Source organism: Argiope bruennichi, chromosome 1 (assembly GCF_947563725.1).
Source record: "Argiope bruennichi chromosome 1, qqArgBrue1.1, whole genome shotgun sequence".
NCBI classification, from domain to species: domain Eukaryota; kingdom Metazoa; phylum Arthropoda; class Arachnida; order Araneae; family Araneidae; genus Argiope; species Argiope bruennichi.
In genome coordinates, this window is record NC_079151.1 from 108,820,255 (window position 1) to 108,839,310 (window position 19,056).

Here is a 19,056-nt window from a genome sequence, read left to right on the forward strand (position 1 = left end):
AAATTACTGGTAAATAATAACTGCATATGTCAATATAACTGCAGTTCTAATAAAATATAAAAATTATTCCATCAAATTGTTAATTATTTTCAAAATGATATATATCTTCAAGATATTTTTCTTAACAAAATCACTATTCTAACTCAACAAATTATGATAAACTTTTTCCAAAAGATTTCTACAATTCTGACCATTATTGCATTGTGTGTGTATATTTTATTATGAGATTCTGGCAGAGATTCCTTTGACACATTCAGACTCGGGAAAGGGAATCTTAAGTATCTTTGAAAGAATACCATAGCTATTAGAGATTTCTATCCCTTCTCTAAGGACATGAGAAAAACAGTAATCATGGTTTTTTTTAAAGAATGTGTGTTAGAAATAATTAAATTAAAAAATTGGATTGGGAAATAAAAAAAAAAATTCTAGAATAAACTAATAAGGACAAATTCAAGATAAATTTTAGGAAGTTAATCAAAATTTAAATATAAGATAGATATATATGCATATTGGGAAATGCAAAATTTCCCTATTTTCATGCATTAATACTATAAAACTGAAATGCATTCCTAAGATTAAGAGGAAAAATGGAAAAGGAAATCCAATGATGGCATTCAATAAGGGAAATATGATAAAATGAATTTAAGCTTCACAATAAGCAATAATATTTCAGCTAAGGCACATTGTTGAAAATCATACACAAGTTGATTTTTATGAATGGAAAAAATTTATTTAGATAAAAAAGTTTTATCAGCTTATTCAGAAAATATGTAAACATATGAAACTTTCCTTTGATAATTACATATATAAAAATAACATAAAACTGAAAAATCCTTAACAAATTATCCAAAAACATAACTAAATATTAAATGCATAAATAATTGGTTTCAGTCTCAAAATTTTTCTGTCTATCTTTTTACCAATATTCAATATTTGAAAGACAAATTAAACTTTATGAATGATTTTTGATGATTTATTTAAGACATTATTATAGAATACCAAAGTGTTTTTTTATAAATATCATTTTATTTTAAACTCTTTTCTTCCAATTATAATGAAAAAAAATTATATCTATGGGCATACTCAATTACACTAATTTATTTTTATATATAAATTAATATTTTTTCAAATAAATAAATAAAAAAGATGTTGTACTGAGCAAATCATTAATCAATATAATTAACAAAATTGTAATTATATATAATAGGCTATAAAATAATTAGGATAATATAATGAATTTATTCTACTTTTAAGGTACAGTGATTTAAAATTGCTTCAATAATTTAAGATTATTAAATAACTTAGAAAATTATTTCAAATTACAGAATATATTCCATGCAGAAGATTTGCAATAAAAAATATAACACTTTAATGGCTTACTTTACAATAATTTACTAAATGATTAGTTTAATGAATTGAGACAAAAAAAATCTACATTGAGAAACCCTGTTTATAAAATTGAGCATATTACAGAACATTAAATTGAAGAAAACTGACTGTACTCACTTCTGCCAGATGAAATCCAAAACTTTTTAATCACAATAAATAATAATAAAATAAAACCAAATGTCACCAAACATATAGACACATATATAATCACTGATTCTTTAGATTTGTGAGGAGGAATAGGAGTTGTGCTATAGTTATAATCACTACTTTTAAAACACATATCATATTCTTGATTACTGCTGCAAGATATTGAACATAGTTGAGCAACTTCACAATCACTGTCACAATCAACAGTCCTTTCTGCAGCACTTAAAAATGTAAAAAATGAATCAAATACAGTTTTATTTCTTTTTAGAGTTTCATACACTTGAACCAAAGATTCAGTTGACAAATCTGGAACACCATAGAATTTTGCAAATGAATACAGCAATTCATATACATTTGTATTTTCCTTTAAAAAAAAAGAAGTAAATAAATATCAGAAAATATAAACAATGGGGGAAAATGTTCAATAAAAAGATGAAACTTAAATTCCAAACAGTTCTTTTTTTCATAAAGATTTTTTTTAACAGCTTTCAAATAAAAAAAGAAATAGCATGAAATAAAATGATGCAGTGCATGTAATTGGATACAACTATTTCAGTATACAACATTTCAGTATTCAACATATACAACTTTAGTAGTTTAGTAGCTTCAGAATATTATAAATTGCTTCATTAAATGAATATACTTAAAAAAGATAGCAAACAAATCTTAATTACATTAATGGCAAATGAAATAATTTTATTAACATCTTCTCTGAAGATTGCACAACCAAAAAGAGGAAGTTACATAGGTAGCAATGCTATTTATATTAAAAGCTTATGATATTACAATTTCTGTTGTCTTTTTGTGAAAACTCTAAACTTCCAGTAATGCAAGATAATGTCCAAAATTAAAACAACACTATTTTATCTGTTTGTTAATTTTTTTTTTTTTAAATCGTTTTATCAGTAATTTTTTTCAAACTTGAAAAAGTTTTTGATTTAATTCAGAAATACATACACTTTTTTTAAAATTACTTAATAGTTCAGGAATAATTCATTACATTTGAAAATCTCATTAGCCAATCTACTACTTTTGCATTTACTTCTTTATAATGTTGAAAAAAAATTTCAAATTTAAAACTTAATTGCAAAAAAGTAGAAATTTTATTTTTTATTGAAAACAAAACTATAATAATTTTTCATAAAATAAAAGTTTATATATTTGCAAAAATTAGTAAAAAAATTGCTCAAAACGTTTTATATATTGAAATTCAGGTTGAAATTAAATATTTTATAAAAACTAAAATGTTACAAAAATATAAAAAAAATGCTATATAATTATCCTACTTACCTTAGGTGTTTCTGACATATTGTTGGCCTTAGTTAAATTCAGATAATACTGATCGAACTCTAATAACCTAGCATCTGTACGAGAATAATGAATTAATCGCACAGAAGGATTTACAGGTATGGAAACATTGTCTTGTTTATTACTATGCCAAGGAGTTACAGAAGATGCTAAAAGTGAGGAACCTTTGAAAACACCTGTGAAAAGCAATGTAAAAATTAAATTTTAAGTAGCATTTCATAATACAAGCATTAAATTTATTGTTAAATATTCAAATTTAACAGTTTATTAAGTAAATAAATACATTCAGTCTATGTAATGTTATAAATATGTGGAATTTAAATAATTTTCAACATCATTAAAAACTAGACACAAATTTAAAGTATTAATACTTGAAATTATAAATGCAAGATATAATAAATAATCATTACTTGAAATTTAAAATTATTGAGTCAACATAAATACTTTAAAATACTTTCTAAAAAGGAACAATGCATACAATACATAAATTTCACTAATATTTTAATTTCTCCAAATACATTTCCATTCTATTAAAAAAAAGAAACCATGTTTTAGAATTTTATCAACCTTTTATCAATATCAATTAGATAAGAAATATTCCAGATTTTGAGGCAAATTTTAATGAATTAGAGAACAGATAAATAATGACAATTTTTAAAGAAAAATAAGTTTTCAAACAGAACATTTTTCTTCAGCACAAATAAAAATTCAATGCATAGTTTGTTTGTTTTTTTAATAATTCTGATACTACTTTTTCTCTGTTTACATTTTTAATGTATATGTTACCTGTATTATATTGATATACTTGAAACATATCTACATGAAGGTGACCATATAGCTGACCAACAATAACTTGTGAATAGTTCAGCAAAATTTTTAAATAAGATTCTAAATGAGGAAGATGGAATGTTGGGCCACACTTCTGTCCAGGGAAACCTCTATTATAAAATCCAGGCGGTACATGACCAATAATGTAAACCTACCAAAATGAATTTGAAAAAAGTATTAAATTAGAATAAAAAGTATAATGAATACATTGCATTTATTGTAAATTAATTTGTTAAAATGAAGCTTGAGATGATATCAAAAAGTACCTTTTCTGATAATTTAGAAGAATTCTTCAAAATTCCCTCTAACCACTGAAATTGATTTGCAGGGTCACTTATTTTTGCAGTGAGGTTATTTGGTTCATACCACAAGATTGTATTCAAACTTATAATTCGAAGACCTGGTTTCACCAAATGACTATAGTAACCACCTTGAAGTAAAATAATAATCATTAACAGTTATGAATTAAAAATTTAAAGCATAAAAGCAAATAAATAAATATATAAAAAAAAGGTTTTTGAAATTAAATTACTATAAATTAATTAATATGCAAAACAAAGGAAATCAAGGAAAATGCTCAAATCTAATAAATCCAACAATTTATTATTTTGACCATTTCATTCTAATTGCATATGTGATTTAGCATGCATAACAATGCAACATTTTAACATTTGTAATAAATTTATAATAACAGAAAGCTTTCTGGAAGTCACAAACTAATACAGATACTGTATATCTGATATACATCTCAAATTTAATTTCATATAACAAACAAATTTTAGAAATCAAGAAGAAAAATTATAGATTAAAATAATACCTTTTACAAAAGTAGACCATTCACTTTCATTTATTAGATCTTTCCACCTTCCTTTTTCGAGATACCCTTTGTAAATGTTATTAGATGTGTTGTCAGCAGGCAAAATGTTAGGGGGAAAACTATCATGATTTCCAATAGATGGCAATATTAGTACATTCGGAAAAGTAGAAGAGAGGAGCAGAGTAGTGTTTCTAATAGCTTCAAAAGTAATATCCCAGCCAGGGTCAAATTTTTCAGTATGAGGTAGATTATCCCTAGAAGACACAATAATACAGTAAATATGTTAACATTTCAAGACAGAAAAATAATATGTTTATACAAAAGATTTCTAAATTGCTAAGAATAATAATTATATTCATATGGTAAACAATAATACTATAAAAAAGTCATCACAAAAAAGACATGCATGGAATGATTTTAGTATCAGATTTAATGGAAATTAAGATTCACCAGGATAAACATTATTATGCCATAAGATATATAAAATCTCTACAATGTAACTTGCACTATTCTTTACACCAATAATCTCTAACAGGTAAAAAGTGAATAAAGTACATAGTATTATAAATAGCATTAAGATTAACAATGCAATAAAAGAACTTTTTTAAAGATATTTATATCAAATATAAAAAACTTATAATTAATTTTTTAAAAATAATTTTTACTAATTAAGAAATATTTTTGAGAGATAATTTCTTTTTAATTAACAACTATGATGATTTAGCCATCATAGCCAGAATTTTTTCAAACTGATGAAATTTCAGTAATGTTTTTAATTATCCATCTTAAGAGGCGATTTTTCTTCTCTTTGTGACAAGCAAATGGTTTATTTTCCATTTATTGCTTTTGAATATTTTTGTTAACCTGGATATATTATAATAGATTTATAAGAACAAAAATAAGTGAAAACATATGTCAATGAATTATACATTATTTACCTATTATGAAAATAAATGCTTAGAGATTTTTTTTATAGAATTCCCACTAGTTTACTGCCTACTAATTTGGCAATTTTAGAAATAAGACAAATCATAGTTTTTACATACTTGAATTCAAACAAATTGTACTGAAAAAATATTAAGAAAATCAGCAAATGAATATGCATTATCTACTTGCAGGTGAACATGACAAGTAGAAAAAGGCAGATTCTTGAATGGTTAAAAGAAAATTTTGATGAGAGAAAAATAATTACAAATACTGGAAAAGTTACAAAAAGAATTTCAATTGCTCTTTACAATAAATACACTATAATGTTTCTAAAAAATATTTTGAGAAATTCAAAGGTAATAATAGATTTATATTGTTTACATATAATTAACATTGATTATTTTTTTAAAAACTAAACACAAAATAACTCAAACATTCTAAACAAATGAAAAATTACTGTTTTTGATAACAATAAGTAAAGCTGGCATCTGATATTTAAAAAAAAAGGTATCATGATAAATTATTTGAGTCAATGCATTCATTTCATTATTATTGCATATAAATTAAGAATAATAAAATGAAAAAAAATATCTATAATGAAACAATGCAATCTCAATTGTTAAAATTCAAATAGATAGGTTTATATATTAATAAAAGGAAAAAGCACTAACCCTGTCCAGATTATGAAATCAGGAGTTGGATGAATTTGTTTCATAGATAGAATTGTTGCATTTATAAGATATTGTGGAGAATCACAGAGAAAATTTCCATACAACCCATTATCCAAAATACTGTTAGCTTTGCTTTGCAAGCTATTTAGATCTTCATGACATAGATTTTGAACATTTCCAGTTCTTGAATAATTTTGGTCCACATGAGTATCAGTTATATGCCAAAAATAACCTAAAAATAAAAGATTTCAAATCATTATAATATTTGAAAGTCAAATACATCTATCTCATACATCAACAAAAAACGAAAAAAAGACAGAACTAATTTTAATATTTGTGCTTTAATCAAATGAATTAGGAATATATATCTTAAATTTATGCCAATAAGTTAATGAATAAAATTAAGAATTAATTTGTAACAAAACCCAAACAAAATTCTTTTAATGTAATTAATATGTTAAGTTCTATGAAATATAAAGACATTTGACAATACTGTAAGGGCAAATAAGATTTTACTAAGCTCAACTCTGACTAGAAAAGAACTATTTCTATTTCAGAATACATCGCAAGTAACTATTCAGTATCAAATTTAAAAAATAATATTACAGAAAGAATAAAGAGAGAATACAGATAGATGGGTGAAATATAATTTTTGTAATTATTGTACAACATTAAACGTATAAAATTTTAAAGTGATCATTTAGGAAATACTAGTAAATAAAAAAGGTAAAAAAAATCAGTTTAGTTCATTAAAAGAGAAATTTAGATAATATCTCAAAAATAATAACAAAAGCAATATGTGATAAAGAAATAAAATATTTTATTATTTTTATGCCATGTTGATTCTTCAGGATATTTAAAAGATAAAATCTAGTTCACTTTTTTAACAAAAATGATTTACTTATAACCAAAAATTCAGGATGCTCTTTAAATCTGATGAGGGAAGTATAAATAATGGGATAGTCAATCTATCCAAGATTTCTCGTAACCTGACATGGAGAACTTTTAGATCTTTCATTCTATCGATAACAACAAATACAAAAAATTTATTGGTAAATCAGAAGATAAACTAGATTCAACTTGCCAGGAGTTAGAAAGAAAATTTATCATCTTTAATCTTGTAAGGATTGGATTATAATGATGAAAGAAAGAGAAAGAGAATGCAATTGATGAGAATTTTTTTAACAAATGTTACAAATTTAAAGAGCAGTCAAAGTACAAGGTTGACTTTTCAACACATTTCTTTTAAAATTGCAATATCAAAAAATTTGTAGCACATAAGTTGATCATTATGAGAAGGAAATGATTGGTTTAACTTAAATATATTTTTAAGAAAAGATGGAAAAGTGAGGTAATGAAGAAATAAAAAGATTTGATCTTTTACATTTTTACCTATTTTGAGTCAGGTGGTCCATTAACAAAATCAGCTGAAACTTGTATTTTTTCAACCACATATCTCTCACACTAGTTCCAATTTTATCAAAAGAACTTTAATAATCATTTTCATAATCTAACACAGATAAAGCTCTATATACATACCAATGGAAGAAAAGGTTAGAAGCCAATAAATAAAGGTTGACTTTTCTGAAAATGGTTTGTATAAACACAGAACTTTTTTTGTTACAGAAATGTTTAAATGATAAATTTTTTGTTATTTTTATATTTCTATAGAAAATGCAATAACAAAAGTTAGTATGTTTATACCATTAATTTTAAAAGATCCTTTTACTAAATCTTCAATGTTTATTAGCCTACACTAAATACCTTCTGAACCCTACATATGCATATCTTTTCACAAGGGATAGTTTTTAAGAAACATGAAGGGAGAAACTAAACAGTAATTTTCCTGCAATTAGTGTAAAAAAATATAAATAAAATTTTTCAAGAATGCACTAGTCACTCCTTAAATAATTAGATATTCAGATAAATAATAATAAATGAAGACAAAAATCAAGTATCAAGTTTCTGTGAAAAATAAATCCCACATAAGTGTATGATTTGCTGATTAAAATAAAGAGAAAAGAAAAAGATAATGTGCCTTTTTTGTTATTTGCATAATTATTGTAATTGTAAGAGTATAAAGCATAATCCATATTAAGGAATCGCATTAGGCTTTCAGAAAATTAATTTCTGATACACAGAAAAGGAAATTAAGAGTACTGTTCATTGTGATTGTTAATCTAAACATATTTATCTTATGGTACTGATCCCCACCACCACCACTACCACCTACAATGAAACAGATTCAAACAATAAATCATCTAAAATAAATAAATATTCACTATGCAATTATTGACATTACTTCAACTTTTGTAATTAGAATTCTCAAATTTCAGAGAAACAAAAGAATTAATCTTTTAATTCTAGAATACTATTTGTATATAAGTAAGGGTAGTTCTAATAAATATGATTATATGACATTACATTGAATTCCTCGTTCAAGAAATCAGAGAAATTCCATTTAATTCAAAATCATTGCTTTTGATAAGAATTACAAATTTATTAAAATGTAGGAGAATGCTTACTTTGATAAATGACCATCTATTTGCTTAATAAAATATATCTTTTCACGAAAACATTCGCGAATTTGAATAAGCATTGAGTTAAAAGCGCAAATAAATTACAATTCACTGCAAAAGAACTTTCATAAATTTTAAATGAAATATTTTTACATTCAATTGCACCATGTTAATGTAAGTTGTATATACACTTTTAAAATAGGTAATGAAAAAGGAAGAATTAATAATTGATATAAAATATAAAATTATTTTGAATTCTTTAGGAGCATTTTTAAAAGATTTATATAAATGTTTAGTTTAAAAACGAGAGAAATAAAATCAAGAACCTACCAATATCATCACACCAAACAGTCCAAAATCCAGAAAAAAATATCAGATATTTCATAAATAATATCCGCATTTTGAAAAAAAATATTTAAAATTCTTTGAAAATTACGATATATCAACCACTTTCCAAAAATCTAAACATAACAATCATATATTATTCATTTGAAATCCGATCGAGATGATATTTAAACCTAAAAATTAAAATTTATTTCCATAAGAACATTTGTCTCAATAAAAAAAAAAGATTAAATTCAGCTAACATTTGATAACAATGTGTGAAATATTATTTCGAAACAGAAACCCCACGTCTGTTCGTTTTCAATCAAGCAGCTGATTTCAAAATCTAACTCTTTCTCTGTGTCTAATACATAGAGGTCTAATACCACCACAATACGTAACGGTAGTTTTTATCATTAGATAAATCTAGTTGCAAAAGTTCCAGTTAGATGGCGCTATTAAACTGATGCGTGAAAAAAATTATGCCTTATTCAAAAATATGATTCCGCTTGTTTATGGTAAATTTGGCTCCAAGCAGATATCCAAAAAGTGTTTGAAAGAGCTGCTAGTATCTTTTTAAAATCTAACCACTGGAAAAAACTGAAGTCTTTATTCACTAGTCAAAAATTAATTCACTATCCGTTTTTTCAGCTCTATGACAAATAAATGATCATCTTTATGGTGATAAATCTTGTCAGTATCTATTTCAAATTTCCATTTCATAATCTAATAATAATAGGAACGAAAAAACAAGAAAATGATTGAGCCCACCATCATCATTTGTGAGTGGTTTAAGTTTGCAATTACGTCTCTCTGTGAGAAAAATTATTCGAATTCAAGGTATTAATTGGTATTTTACAAAAAATGTTTTCCCACAAAAATAGTCTTTTACAGCGTTTTAAAATTAAAAAAATATTCTTCATAATGATAGCAATTGAAAAGTCATATGATTTTTTTTTCTTTAAATTTAGTGCATTTTTAAGAATAATTTTTTTAAAGGATATGTAACAATCGTTTTCAATATTTTAATGAACATAAAATTATTTTCACTTTTTGCAATAAAAATCAAACAAGCTGTAAAAATCTATAAAATAGATCAAAAATTTTGATGAACTACTTTCAAGCGCAGCTCTAATATTTTTTTTCCTCTCTCTGTCTATTTCCTGAAGGAGAAAGCTAGATGGATAAAATTTGTTATATGATTTTTGTTCCAGATTTTTAGATTTTAACGGAATCTTTTCAGAGGAAGTCTGCCTGTCTGGTTGTTCAAGTGCAAGTGAGGTCGATAACTACAATACATAAAAAGTTAGATGAAATTTGGTACCCAGATTTAGCATCTAAAATGTAGATTCTTATCAATTTTTGAACCAAATCTCTCTAAAAGTTGACCAGTTTTTGGCTTGTATTTTAGCATGCACTTAAATACAATGACTTAAATCAATGAAATTCGGTTTGTGATCCTATGACTAGCTCCATATCCAATTTTGGTTTTAAAAGGCGTCCAAAAGGTTGGAAATTTATATTCTCACGGTAGATTCAGTAAAATTCAGATTTATTTTTGTTAGAGATCTATTGTTAGCTAAAGTCTTGAGTCTTATAAAGCATCCTCAGTCTTATCCTAAGTTCACAATTTATGCGGGGGGGGGGATGAGATATTTATAGGAAAGTATGCGAGAAGATTTTGGGGAGATCATTCTTGCTAGTTTTGCTTAAAACTTAGGAGAATCTATTCCTTGCTTTTTTTTTCTTTCTTTTTTTTTTTTTGGTTCAAAATAATTTATAGAAATTCTAAACAACCCAATACTTTTCAAAACACTAATTCCTTTTGTGCTGATTCATGGAAATGTTCGACGAATAAAAAATATGTCCTAATGATTTTATATATGTCATATTCGGTATTAAATTGATTATATTTGTGGTGAAAGCTTATAAGCCAGTCAACAGCTACACTACACCCGAGAAATTGTTTTTGTATTGTGGTTATGTTACTCTGCTGCGAATCACAAGGTCCCAGGTTCTATCCTCGCTCGTAACAATCTTCCACATATTCCTCTCATACTCTGAATACAAATCGTGCAAGTAATATTTAATAAATTGGATTTCCTAGACTTTATATTCAGAGTTGATTTTCTTGATTTTCAAGAAAATCATCTCTGAATACAAAGTCTAGGAAATCCAATATATTAAATATTTCAAGAAAATCAACTCTGAATACAAAGTCTAGGAAATCCAATTTATTAAATATTACTTGCACGATTTGTATTTATTATGACGATATATCTGTCATTTTTTAAATGTTCGTAATGTGATTGCATCTATCAGAGACTGAGTTTGAGTAGGGAACTTAAATTGTGATTTCAATTTTAAAGATTTCGAGATTAACTGAATGCATTGAGATAACAAGAGAAAAAAAATCATTTTAATTTTTAAGAATATGATTTAAAAAATGTATTTTTTCTCTCGATTACAATTATTTTATATCTCGATTTTTCTCCCCCTAAAAATGACGCCTGTCTTTGCTAAGGGGAAGAGGCCTGGTAAAATGTCAAGGTACTTGTGCCAAGGTACCTTGTGCACCTCATCCTAGCTACGCCATTGCTATTATTAAGATGCGGTTAACAAAATTTGCTTTCTTAGATAAAACTTCAAGGCAGATTTTCTCTTATCTGCAGTTTGATATTATACATGTTTGTTAAAATAGGTTTCATATTAGCTAAAAAGCTCACTTATAGTCAAAATATACTTAATGATTTAGACATCTTTTTTGAGTTGTTTATTTTTTTGGTGTTAGGTCTAAACTATGCGCGGAAATTTTATTAAAAGTACTTAATTTCTAAATGTCTGATTATGGAAGCAAATATAGAAAATAGAGCCTGTCCCAACAGGTGCTTGCGAAAGAAGTTTCCATACATTTTGAATTGCTAAATCTATTTACGCTCTACAATTGTTCAGGATATCTTCAAACGCTCATGGTTTTTGGAGCACATAGTAAAAGGTCAAAAAAATTATATTTGAATTCATAGAGTAGAAAAGGTTGATAAAATATCCCAAACAACCGTATTCAGCTGCACTTATGTCTTTAGCACTTTCTATCCCTAGGAAGTTTAGGTAGGATAGTTTTTCATATTTTTCAGTAAAACATAATAAGTTTACAGATTTATGTCTATTTCATAATATCATGTGGTGAAAGCTTATAAGCCAGTTAACAGAAACGCTACCCGAGCAATTGCTTTTGTATCATGGTCATGTTACTGGACGGCGAACCACAAGATCCCAGGTTCTATCCTCGCGCATCTCAATTCGCCACAATCACATTTATGTATTATAATTTAAAAGTCCTTTTTTTTGTAATGTGAAATATACCATTGCATACCTGAAAATGAAAGCAAAGCAGTAGTCTGACACTCTGTATGCCTGATAACTTAAAAAATAGACGAATGAAATTTATATCAAATTCGTAGATATCTATCAAAATTTGAAGTCTAGACAAAAATCTGTCTGTTCGGATATTCGAGTATAAATGCACACGATAACTAGAAAACACAAAGCGCTATACACACACAATTCAGCGCATAGATTTAACATCTATAATGTCGTGTCAAATTTGGAACCGATTGCGCAAATGGATCGATGGCATATTGTTGGGTAAATTTGAATGCATGTAAATATAATGATTCAAAAGCGTAACAGCTTAAATAAATTAAATTTGATTTATAGTTTTAAAATTTGAATTGTAGATCTGTTTTAAATTTTAAACCAAATCTGTGAAAGGGTTCATCATTTGTCAGTCTATAATTTCTCAAGCATGTAAATACGATAACTGAAAAACGTAATAATAAATAAAAGGAATTTGGTATGTGATCATGTGACTGCAATTGTAGTTCAATGCTATCAAATTTTAGTTTCAATTGGTCGTATAAATACATATTCAATTTTTTTGGTTTTTGTGTATTATGATACCGATTATGATCTGATAATTATGATAGCGCGGCAGATTCGGTAAAACTGCGTGATTCAAGCCAAAGATCGATTTTTTCGGTAATATAGTTCGTTTGGCAGTGACACGAAGTTAATACATAAATATAGGTTGAAACACATATATCTTATATATCTATGAAACACATATATCTTATGTGTGAAAATCAAAATTCGATAACTCGTTGTGTTCACAGATTTGTCAGAATACAGTTTTATCCTGGGGAAGGGAGATAATATTTTTATTAGATAATATGCCGGAAAGCTTTAGGGCATAAAACTTCTTTCAACGGATTATCTGCAGATCAGTGAAAAAAATCTTTGAATTTATCAGAGAAACAGTGAATTAAATATTAATCAATATGATTAATCATATTTTAAATTAGACAAATATTTGAACAACGACATTAATTTTTTTAAAAATGTATTATGGGATCACAATGTCAGATGCAGAAATTTTAGCTTCAATTTTTAAAATTTTCAGGGGAAAAGTGGCTAATCTTTACACATTTCTTAACATTCAGTAAATTAAGCCAGAGGCGCAAAACAAATTTCTATAGAACAAAAATTCTTTTCTCTCTCTCTCTCTCTTTGATGGTATAGTTTTTATTTCTTTCCACAATCGTTAGAAAGAGCAAATGCACATGAAAAATTATCCAAAACAAGACAAGAATTTAAATAGTTCTTTTACATTAAATTTTAAAATTCGGTCTTCTAGATGTATTGAATCCCCATTACCTGTCTGCGAATTTCTTGGCCGTAGGTGTGATAGACTTGTCTGGATACCATAGGCTTACACACATACATATTACACACATACACAAATCCACTAACAATATCTACAAACTACTTTTTTACTACTACCACATTTGTATTTAATAACAATGAAAGAGAAAATTTGTTGGAATGTGTTTGAATTGGCGTTCTTCAGGGCAGACCATTTAACAGAGAGTGACCAAATTTCACGCAGAAAAAAATGAGGAGTGGGGAGCTAGAAATGTGTATCTTGGAGAAATTAATGTCGAAATTCCAATAAATTAAAAGAAATTTCGATGTTTTTAGCGAAAACTCTCAAAAATGGATTTTTATATACTTTTAAAACTTTAAAATTTATATTTTTAACGATGCCATTTTATTGTTCAATGATTTCTTTATGTAATTGAGTAATTTCTTGAAAATATTTTTTGCATAATTTTCCACAATTAATTTTATTTTCTGAAAGAAATGGAAATTCTTTTCATTATTTCATCAAATGATTAATGGTGTGATTTTCATCCATTGTTGTAAGTTAAGAAAGAAAGATTCTGTTTATTATCTAGCTAGTTTATCTGAGGAATGAGATAGTAAAATTATGTTATCACCAAAAACAACTTGCAGTGAGAAGATGGAATTACATAGTGATGTTTTAATTACATTCCCACAGATGGAATTACATAGTGATGTTTTAATTACATTCCCAGTGTACTCGGCTATATTGGGAATGTTCATGTAGACAGTAAAGAGAACAGTATAAAATGGACATAGTATTATTGTCTATCAATATTTGATTCTTAAAATACTTTATTAAGGTATACTCAATAAAAAATACTTTATTCTCAAGTTATAAATAAAAAATTTAACTGCAATTAAATGCACTCAAAATTTTCGATTTATTAGATGATCGTGAAAGGAAGCTAGTTTTATCTCAATTATGTTTCCTTCGTTTCATTCACTGTTATCGGAACATTGACACTCCTCGTTTATCTATACTTATAATAAAGCTCAATGTGTGTGTGTGTGAATGTGTGTGTGTTGGCGCTCTACAGGCCAGACCGTTCAACCAACAGCTACGAAATGTGGCACGTGTATACCTTGGAGGCCGGGAATGTGCACCTCTGGGTTATTTTTTCGAATTTTTAATTAAAATTTTATTTATTTAAAAAATAAGCGAAATTTTAGCGTGTTTCTGCTATAACTTCCAAAAATATTACCGCACAAAAAAGATTTTTACATCAAGTTAAAGATCAAAAATTTATCTTTTAAATGATACCAATGTTTTAACCTTAAAATTAAATTTCTATTTTTAATTAATTTTTAAATAAATAATTTAACTATATTTTTCAACAATTTTTTTTCGTACAAAATAAAAATAAAATTTAAGCTGCACGAGCACGTTTCGCATTCATGGGAAAAAATTAACTTTTTCCAAAGTGTTGCCATCACATCGATTAAAGCTCCATTTAAAAATAAATTAAATCTTTTTGGAAATGAAATCTGCAAAAATATGATTTTCGTCACGTGTCTGTAGGAAATGAAACAAATATAAAATATTATTTTTTTCTAAAAAATAAATTCAAGAAAAATTATTTTATGATCTTTTACACTATCTGTATTATTAATTAAATAAATCAGTTTTATTTTAAGGCAAGTTTTGATTAATATGAACAGGATATCCATTCAAATCAGGGCCACACTGCTAATTTGTAAACCTTTAGTGATAGACACAGATCTGCTAAAATGGTCTAAATGGAAAATGATTATATTTTATGTAACTTGATCCAATAAATACTCTAATATATAACGAATTTTTGATTTTACATAAAGCTTCTGCTGTGGAAATCACGTTTAACAAAATGTTCTTGAAACACTAATATTTTAAATAAAGAATTAATTTCCAATCAACTAAATCAATCACTTAAACTGACTGATTTATAAAAATTTGAATATCACTATTCAAAAAAAAAAAAAAAAAAAAAAAAAAAAAAAGGATAATTTTAGATTTTCCATCGATCGTTTTAAAGAAAATACGCCAATCAGCGCGCAGGTTTCTCAAGATTAATTGGCCTAAGATTATGAAAATGTTGAGTTTTTCTAAATTTTTAACATTCAAAATTTCATAAATCAGTCTTAATTAATCGTGGAAAATAGAAACATTCATTCATTTATTTAAAATTTGGTGTGTCCAGAATATTTCTCAGAATATGATACCTTACTGCATAAAATTTAGACTTCATAATTTTTGAAATGTATTTATAGGCCGGAACAAAATATTATTATTGATTTCATTTCAATCCTTTTGAAAGCAAAACTAAAAACTGAATTTTATGCTGAATCTGAGAAATTTTTGTTGAATTATTCTTTGAGATATTACGCAAATTATGAAAAATATTTTGTAGTTCACATAAGACTTAAATACCGAACGATTCTGTTTGCAGTACTCATATTCAATAATAATAATAATAAATAAATAACAACAAAAATGATAAATAAAATATAACGCTTGGTTTCATTAAAAAATATCTTTACATTAATTGCAATTTCAGCATTTCCACTTTAAATTAAAGCTGAAGTTTTACCGGAAATGACAACACATTAGCAAAATATATATAGTAAATTGAACAAAACGATCTAAACAACAGTATAAGTTTGGTATGACTATAAAAATTTGAAGATTAAAAATGTTTTTTTTTGAGAAGCTATTAAGAGACAAGTTACTTAAAATATTTAATTGAAAATTGTAGCGAGCGGTAATACTGGTGAACCGGCTGGTCGCCAAAGGCGGCTACTATCAAATAAATGAAACGATTTTTAAACTTTGTAATAATTTCAGATGTTTTTTATACGTTTTAAAATTATTTGTGCCAAATTAGTTTTTTTGGAGAATTCGAATTCGGAGGAATTTTTCATTGTTCTTTCTTGTAACAAGGAAACCATTCCAAAGAGCACAATTAAGATACAGCCGTTAAGATAAATCGTTTCTAGAAAAGATTATGATACTGTTTGTTTTCAAAATTAACTATTGCCTAATTAGCGGCCATGTGTGCAATGGATAACAGCTGATTAAATTTTGGCTGGTTAACTACACACATTTAGCTACTATTTATGGAAGTGAGCTCAGAGTTCATAAAATTTTAGATAGCTTGCAAAAACATAATTACGTTAATTTATTTGTCTCTTTGAACATATTGGATTCATAAAACATATTTTCATATCATTTTTCTGTGCGTTTGTTACCAAAGGTAAGATTGAAGACATTTCAGTAATATTACCACACTGAAATACGCTAACTTTAATTCATTAAGCAATTCAGACAAAATATAAAAAAAAAAAAATGGCATCCATATTTTAAAAAGAAACAAACAAAAAAAAAAACTCTAATTTGAATTTACTTTTTTTTATTAATTTTATAGTTATTATTAATGAAATTAATTTTTATTTCTCATTTTCGAATTATATAAAGTCTTGTAATATTCAAAAAAATATTAAAGCCGAAATTTGATGAATTTTCATATTTCAAACAATCTTGGTTCCCCATCACCACCATCAAAACACCACGGGTCAAATTTCATAGTTCTAGCTCAAAGCGTTTTATTTTGGAGTTAATGTACTCACAGAAATATAATTTCAAAAATGTATTTTTCAGATTCATGTGAATTTGACATGTAGAGATTTGTCAGAATTCTAGTTATTTACACTCTTTTTTTTATATATATATACTTTCTATACGAGAAAGTAAAAATAGTGAAATATCAGAGAAAAAATAGAATATTGGAAAGAGAATATAAAAAAGAGTACATCATCATTTTGTAGTGATAAAAGATAACTTGGAACAAGTTATTGACTCGAATTATCTCATCCAGAAGTTATATAATCAAAAAACAATACTGACGAGATGTCAGTGAAACTGATAATGATGGATATTTTTAGAATATCTTGTTTGTCTACATCGTTCAGTGGTTAACTTTTTTAGACGGCACGCTTTAGGACACATTTTTATTTGAAAGTGCAGGAAAAGGTAAAGATAGATAATTTTCTATAATTTTTTGCATCTAAAGTTAACAAACTTTTGTTTACTCTATCGACATTCAAGCTATAGTATATGACAGTCCAAAGGAATTTTTAAAAAACTATACACATTTATGATTCTATTAATCTCTATTTAATGGTGAAAATATGCTTTACAAGCTTCAAAAAAGTTTTATCGCTCATTTTAAACTTTACGAAATTTTGGAGGATTATATGTAGGACTCAGAAATCACTACTATTTTAGAACGCACATTTAATTACATTTAGGACGATTAGGACATTTAGGATATATATACATTAACATAAAAGAATTGAACATTCAGTAGATTTCATCGAATACGTCGCGTCTCGTCTCGTCTCGTCTTTACTTTCGTCCAGATCCGTCTGATCTGCTCTCCGTCTAACCAGCGTCAACTCCGTCTAACAACCAGCAGATGGCGCTCGCCAACAGGCGCTCGTCACTACATATATTTGATTATCCATATTTATACAAGAAACTGTCTGAGGTCACGTGTGTGTACACTCGCGGATGCACGCATGCGCTGTGTGTATGTTCTTGCGTATGTGTTTGAAATGTCCAAGCAGATCTATCACATTTACAGTCACGAAATGTGGAACACAGATAGTCGTAATGAAGATTCATTTTACCTGGAAACACAAAATTTAAAATAATTAATATATTAAATTATTAATATAATAAAATGATAATAATTAATATAAAATATTCAATGTTTTGTTTGATTTTTCAAAAGTAATTACAGATAATATTGTTACCAATGATGCAACAAAAACATCAGTGCAAACTGCTGCACATTGCAACAAACAGTTGTTATTCTAAAAAGAAAAAAAAAAAATTGCACTTCTGAAATAATTTATTGAATTTAATAAAATTTGTTTAACAAAAAAAAATTGCACTTTTTCAGAATAATTACTTTATCGTATACGTAGTATAGAGAAAGTATAGTAAAAAAAAAAAAAAAAAAAATCGAACGAAAAAATTTAACGAATTTCCACATTTTAGACCTTTCCAAGTTCGAAAAACGCTTTTTCAGAAAATGTCCGTCTGCCCATCTGTGAGAAAGATAACTCAAAAACTCTTCTAGCTGGACAAATGAAATTTGATATACGGTGTTAACACCAAATTTGCAAATTTCTATCAAATTTTAAGTAAAATCCATTCTGAGGAAGTCCGTCTGTCCGAATATAAGTTAACACGATAATTACAAAACGAAGGGAGCTAGATATATATAATTCGGAACAGAGACTTAACGTCTCTGTTGTAGATGTCTGTCTAATTTTGAGCCAAATCCAACAAGGGATTGACCATTTGTCGGTCCGTATTTTCAAAAACATGCAAACACGATCA

The 19,056-nt window shown here is 26.6% G+C and overlaps 2 protein-coding genes across 2 annotated transcripts in view; both read right to left on the bottom strand.

The window, feature by feature from the left end:
• Positions 1–1,135: 1,135 nt before the first annotated feature.
• On the bottom strand, positions 1,136–9,284 carry LOC129967447 (acid sphingomyelinase-like phosphodiesterase 3b). The gene is made up of 7 exons (XM_056081886.1): positions 8,937–9,284; positions 6,088–6,319; positions 4,490–4,743; positions 3,939–4,102; positions 3,631–3,823; positions 2,827–3,020; positions 1,136–1,900 (listed from the first exon to the last, which is right to left on the bottom strand). The coding sequence occupies exons 1-7, from the start codon at positions 9,004–9,006 to the stop codon at positions 1,478–1,480; spliced, it is 1,530 nt and encodes a 509-aa protein (XP_055937861.1). The 5' UTR covers positions 9,007–9,284; the 3' UTR covers positions 1,136–1,477.
• Positions 9,285–18,329: 9,045 nt separating this feature from the next.
• LOC129974360 (sphingomyelinase phosphodiesterase C-like) overlaps positions 18,330–19,056 on the bottom strand; it is a 28,419-nt gene continuing 27,692 nt past the window's right edge. The window contains exons 8-9 of the mRNA XM_056087549.1: positions 18,465–18,524; positions 18,330–18,338 (exon numbers count right to left, since the gene is read on the bottom strand). Coding sequence (XP_055943524.1) covers positions 18,330–18,338; positions 18,465–18,524 — 69 coding nt within the window. The remainder of the gene's footprint in view (positions 18,339–18,464; positions 18,525–19,056) is intronic.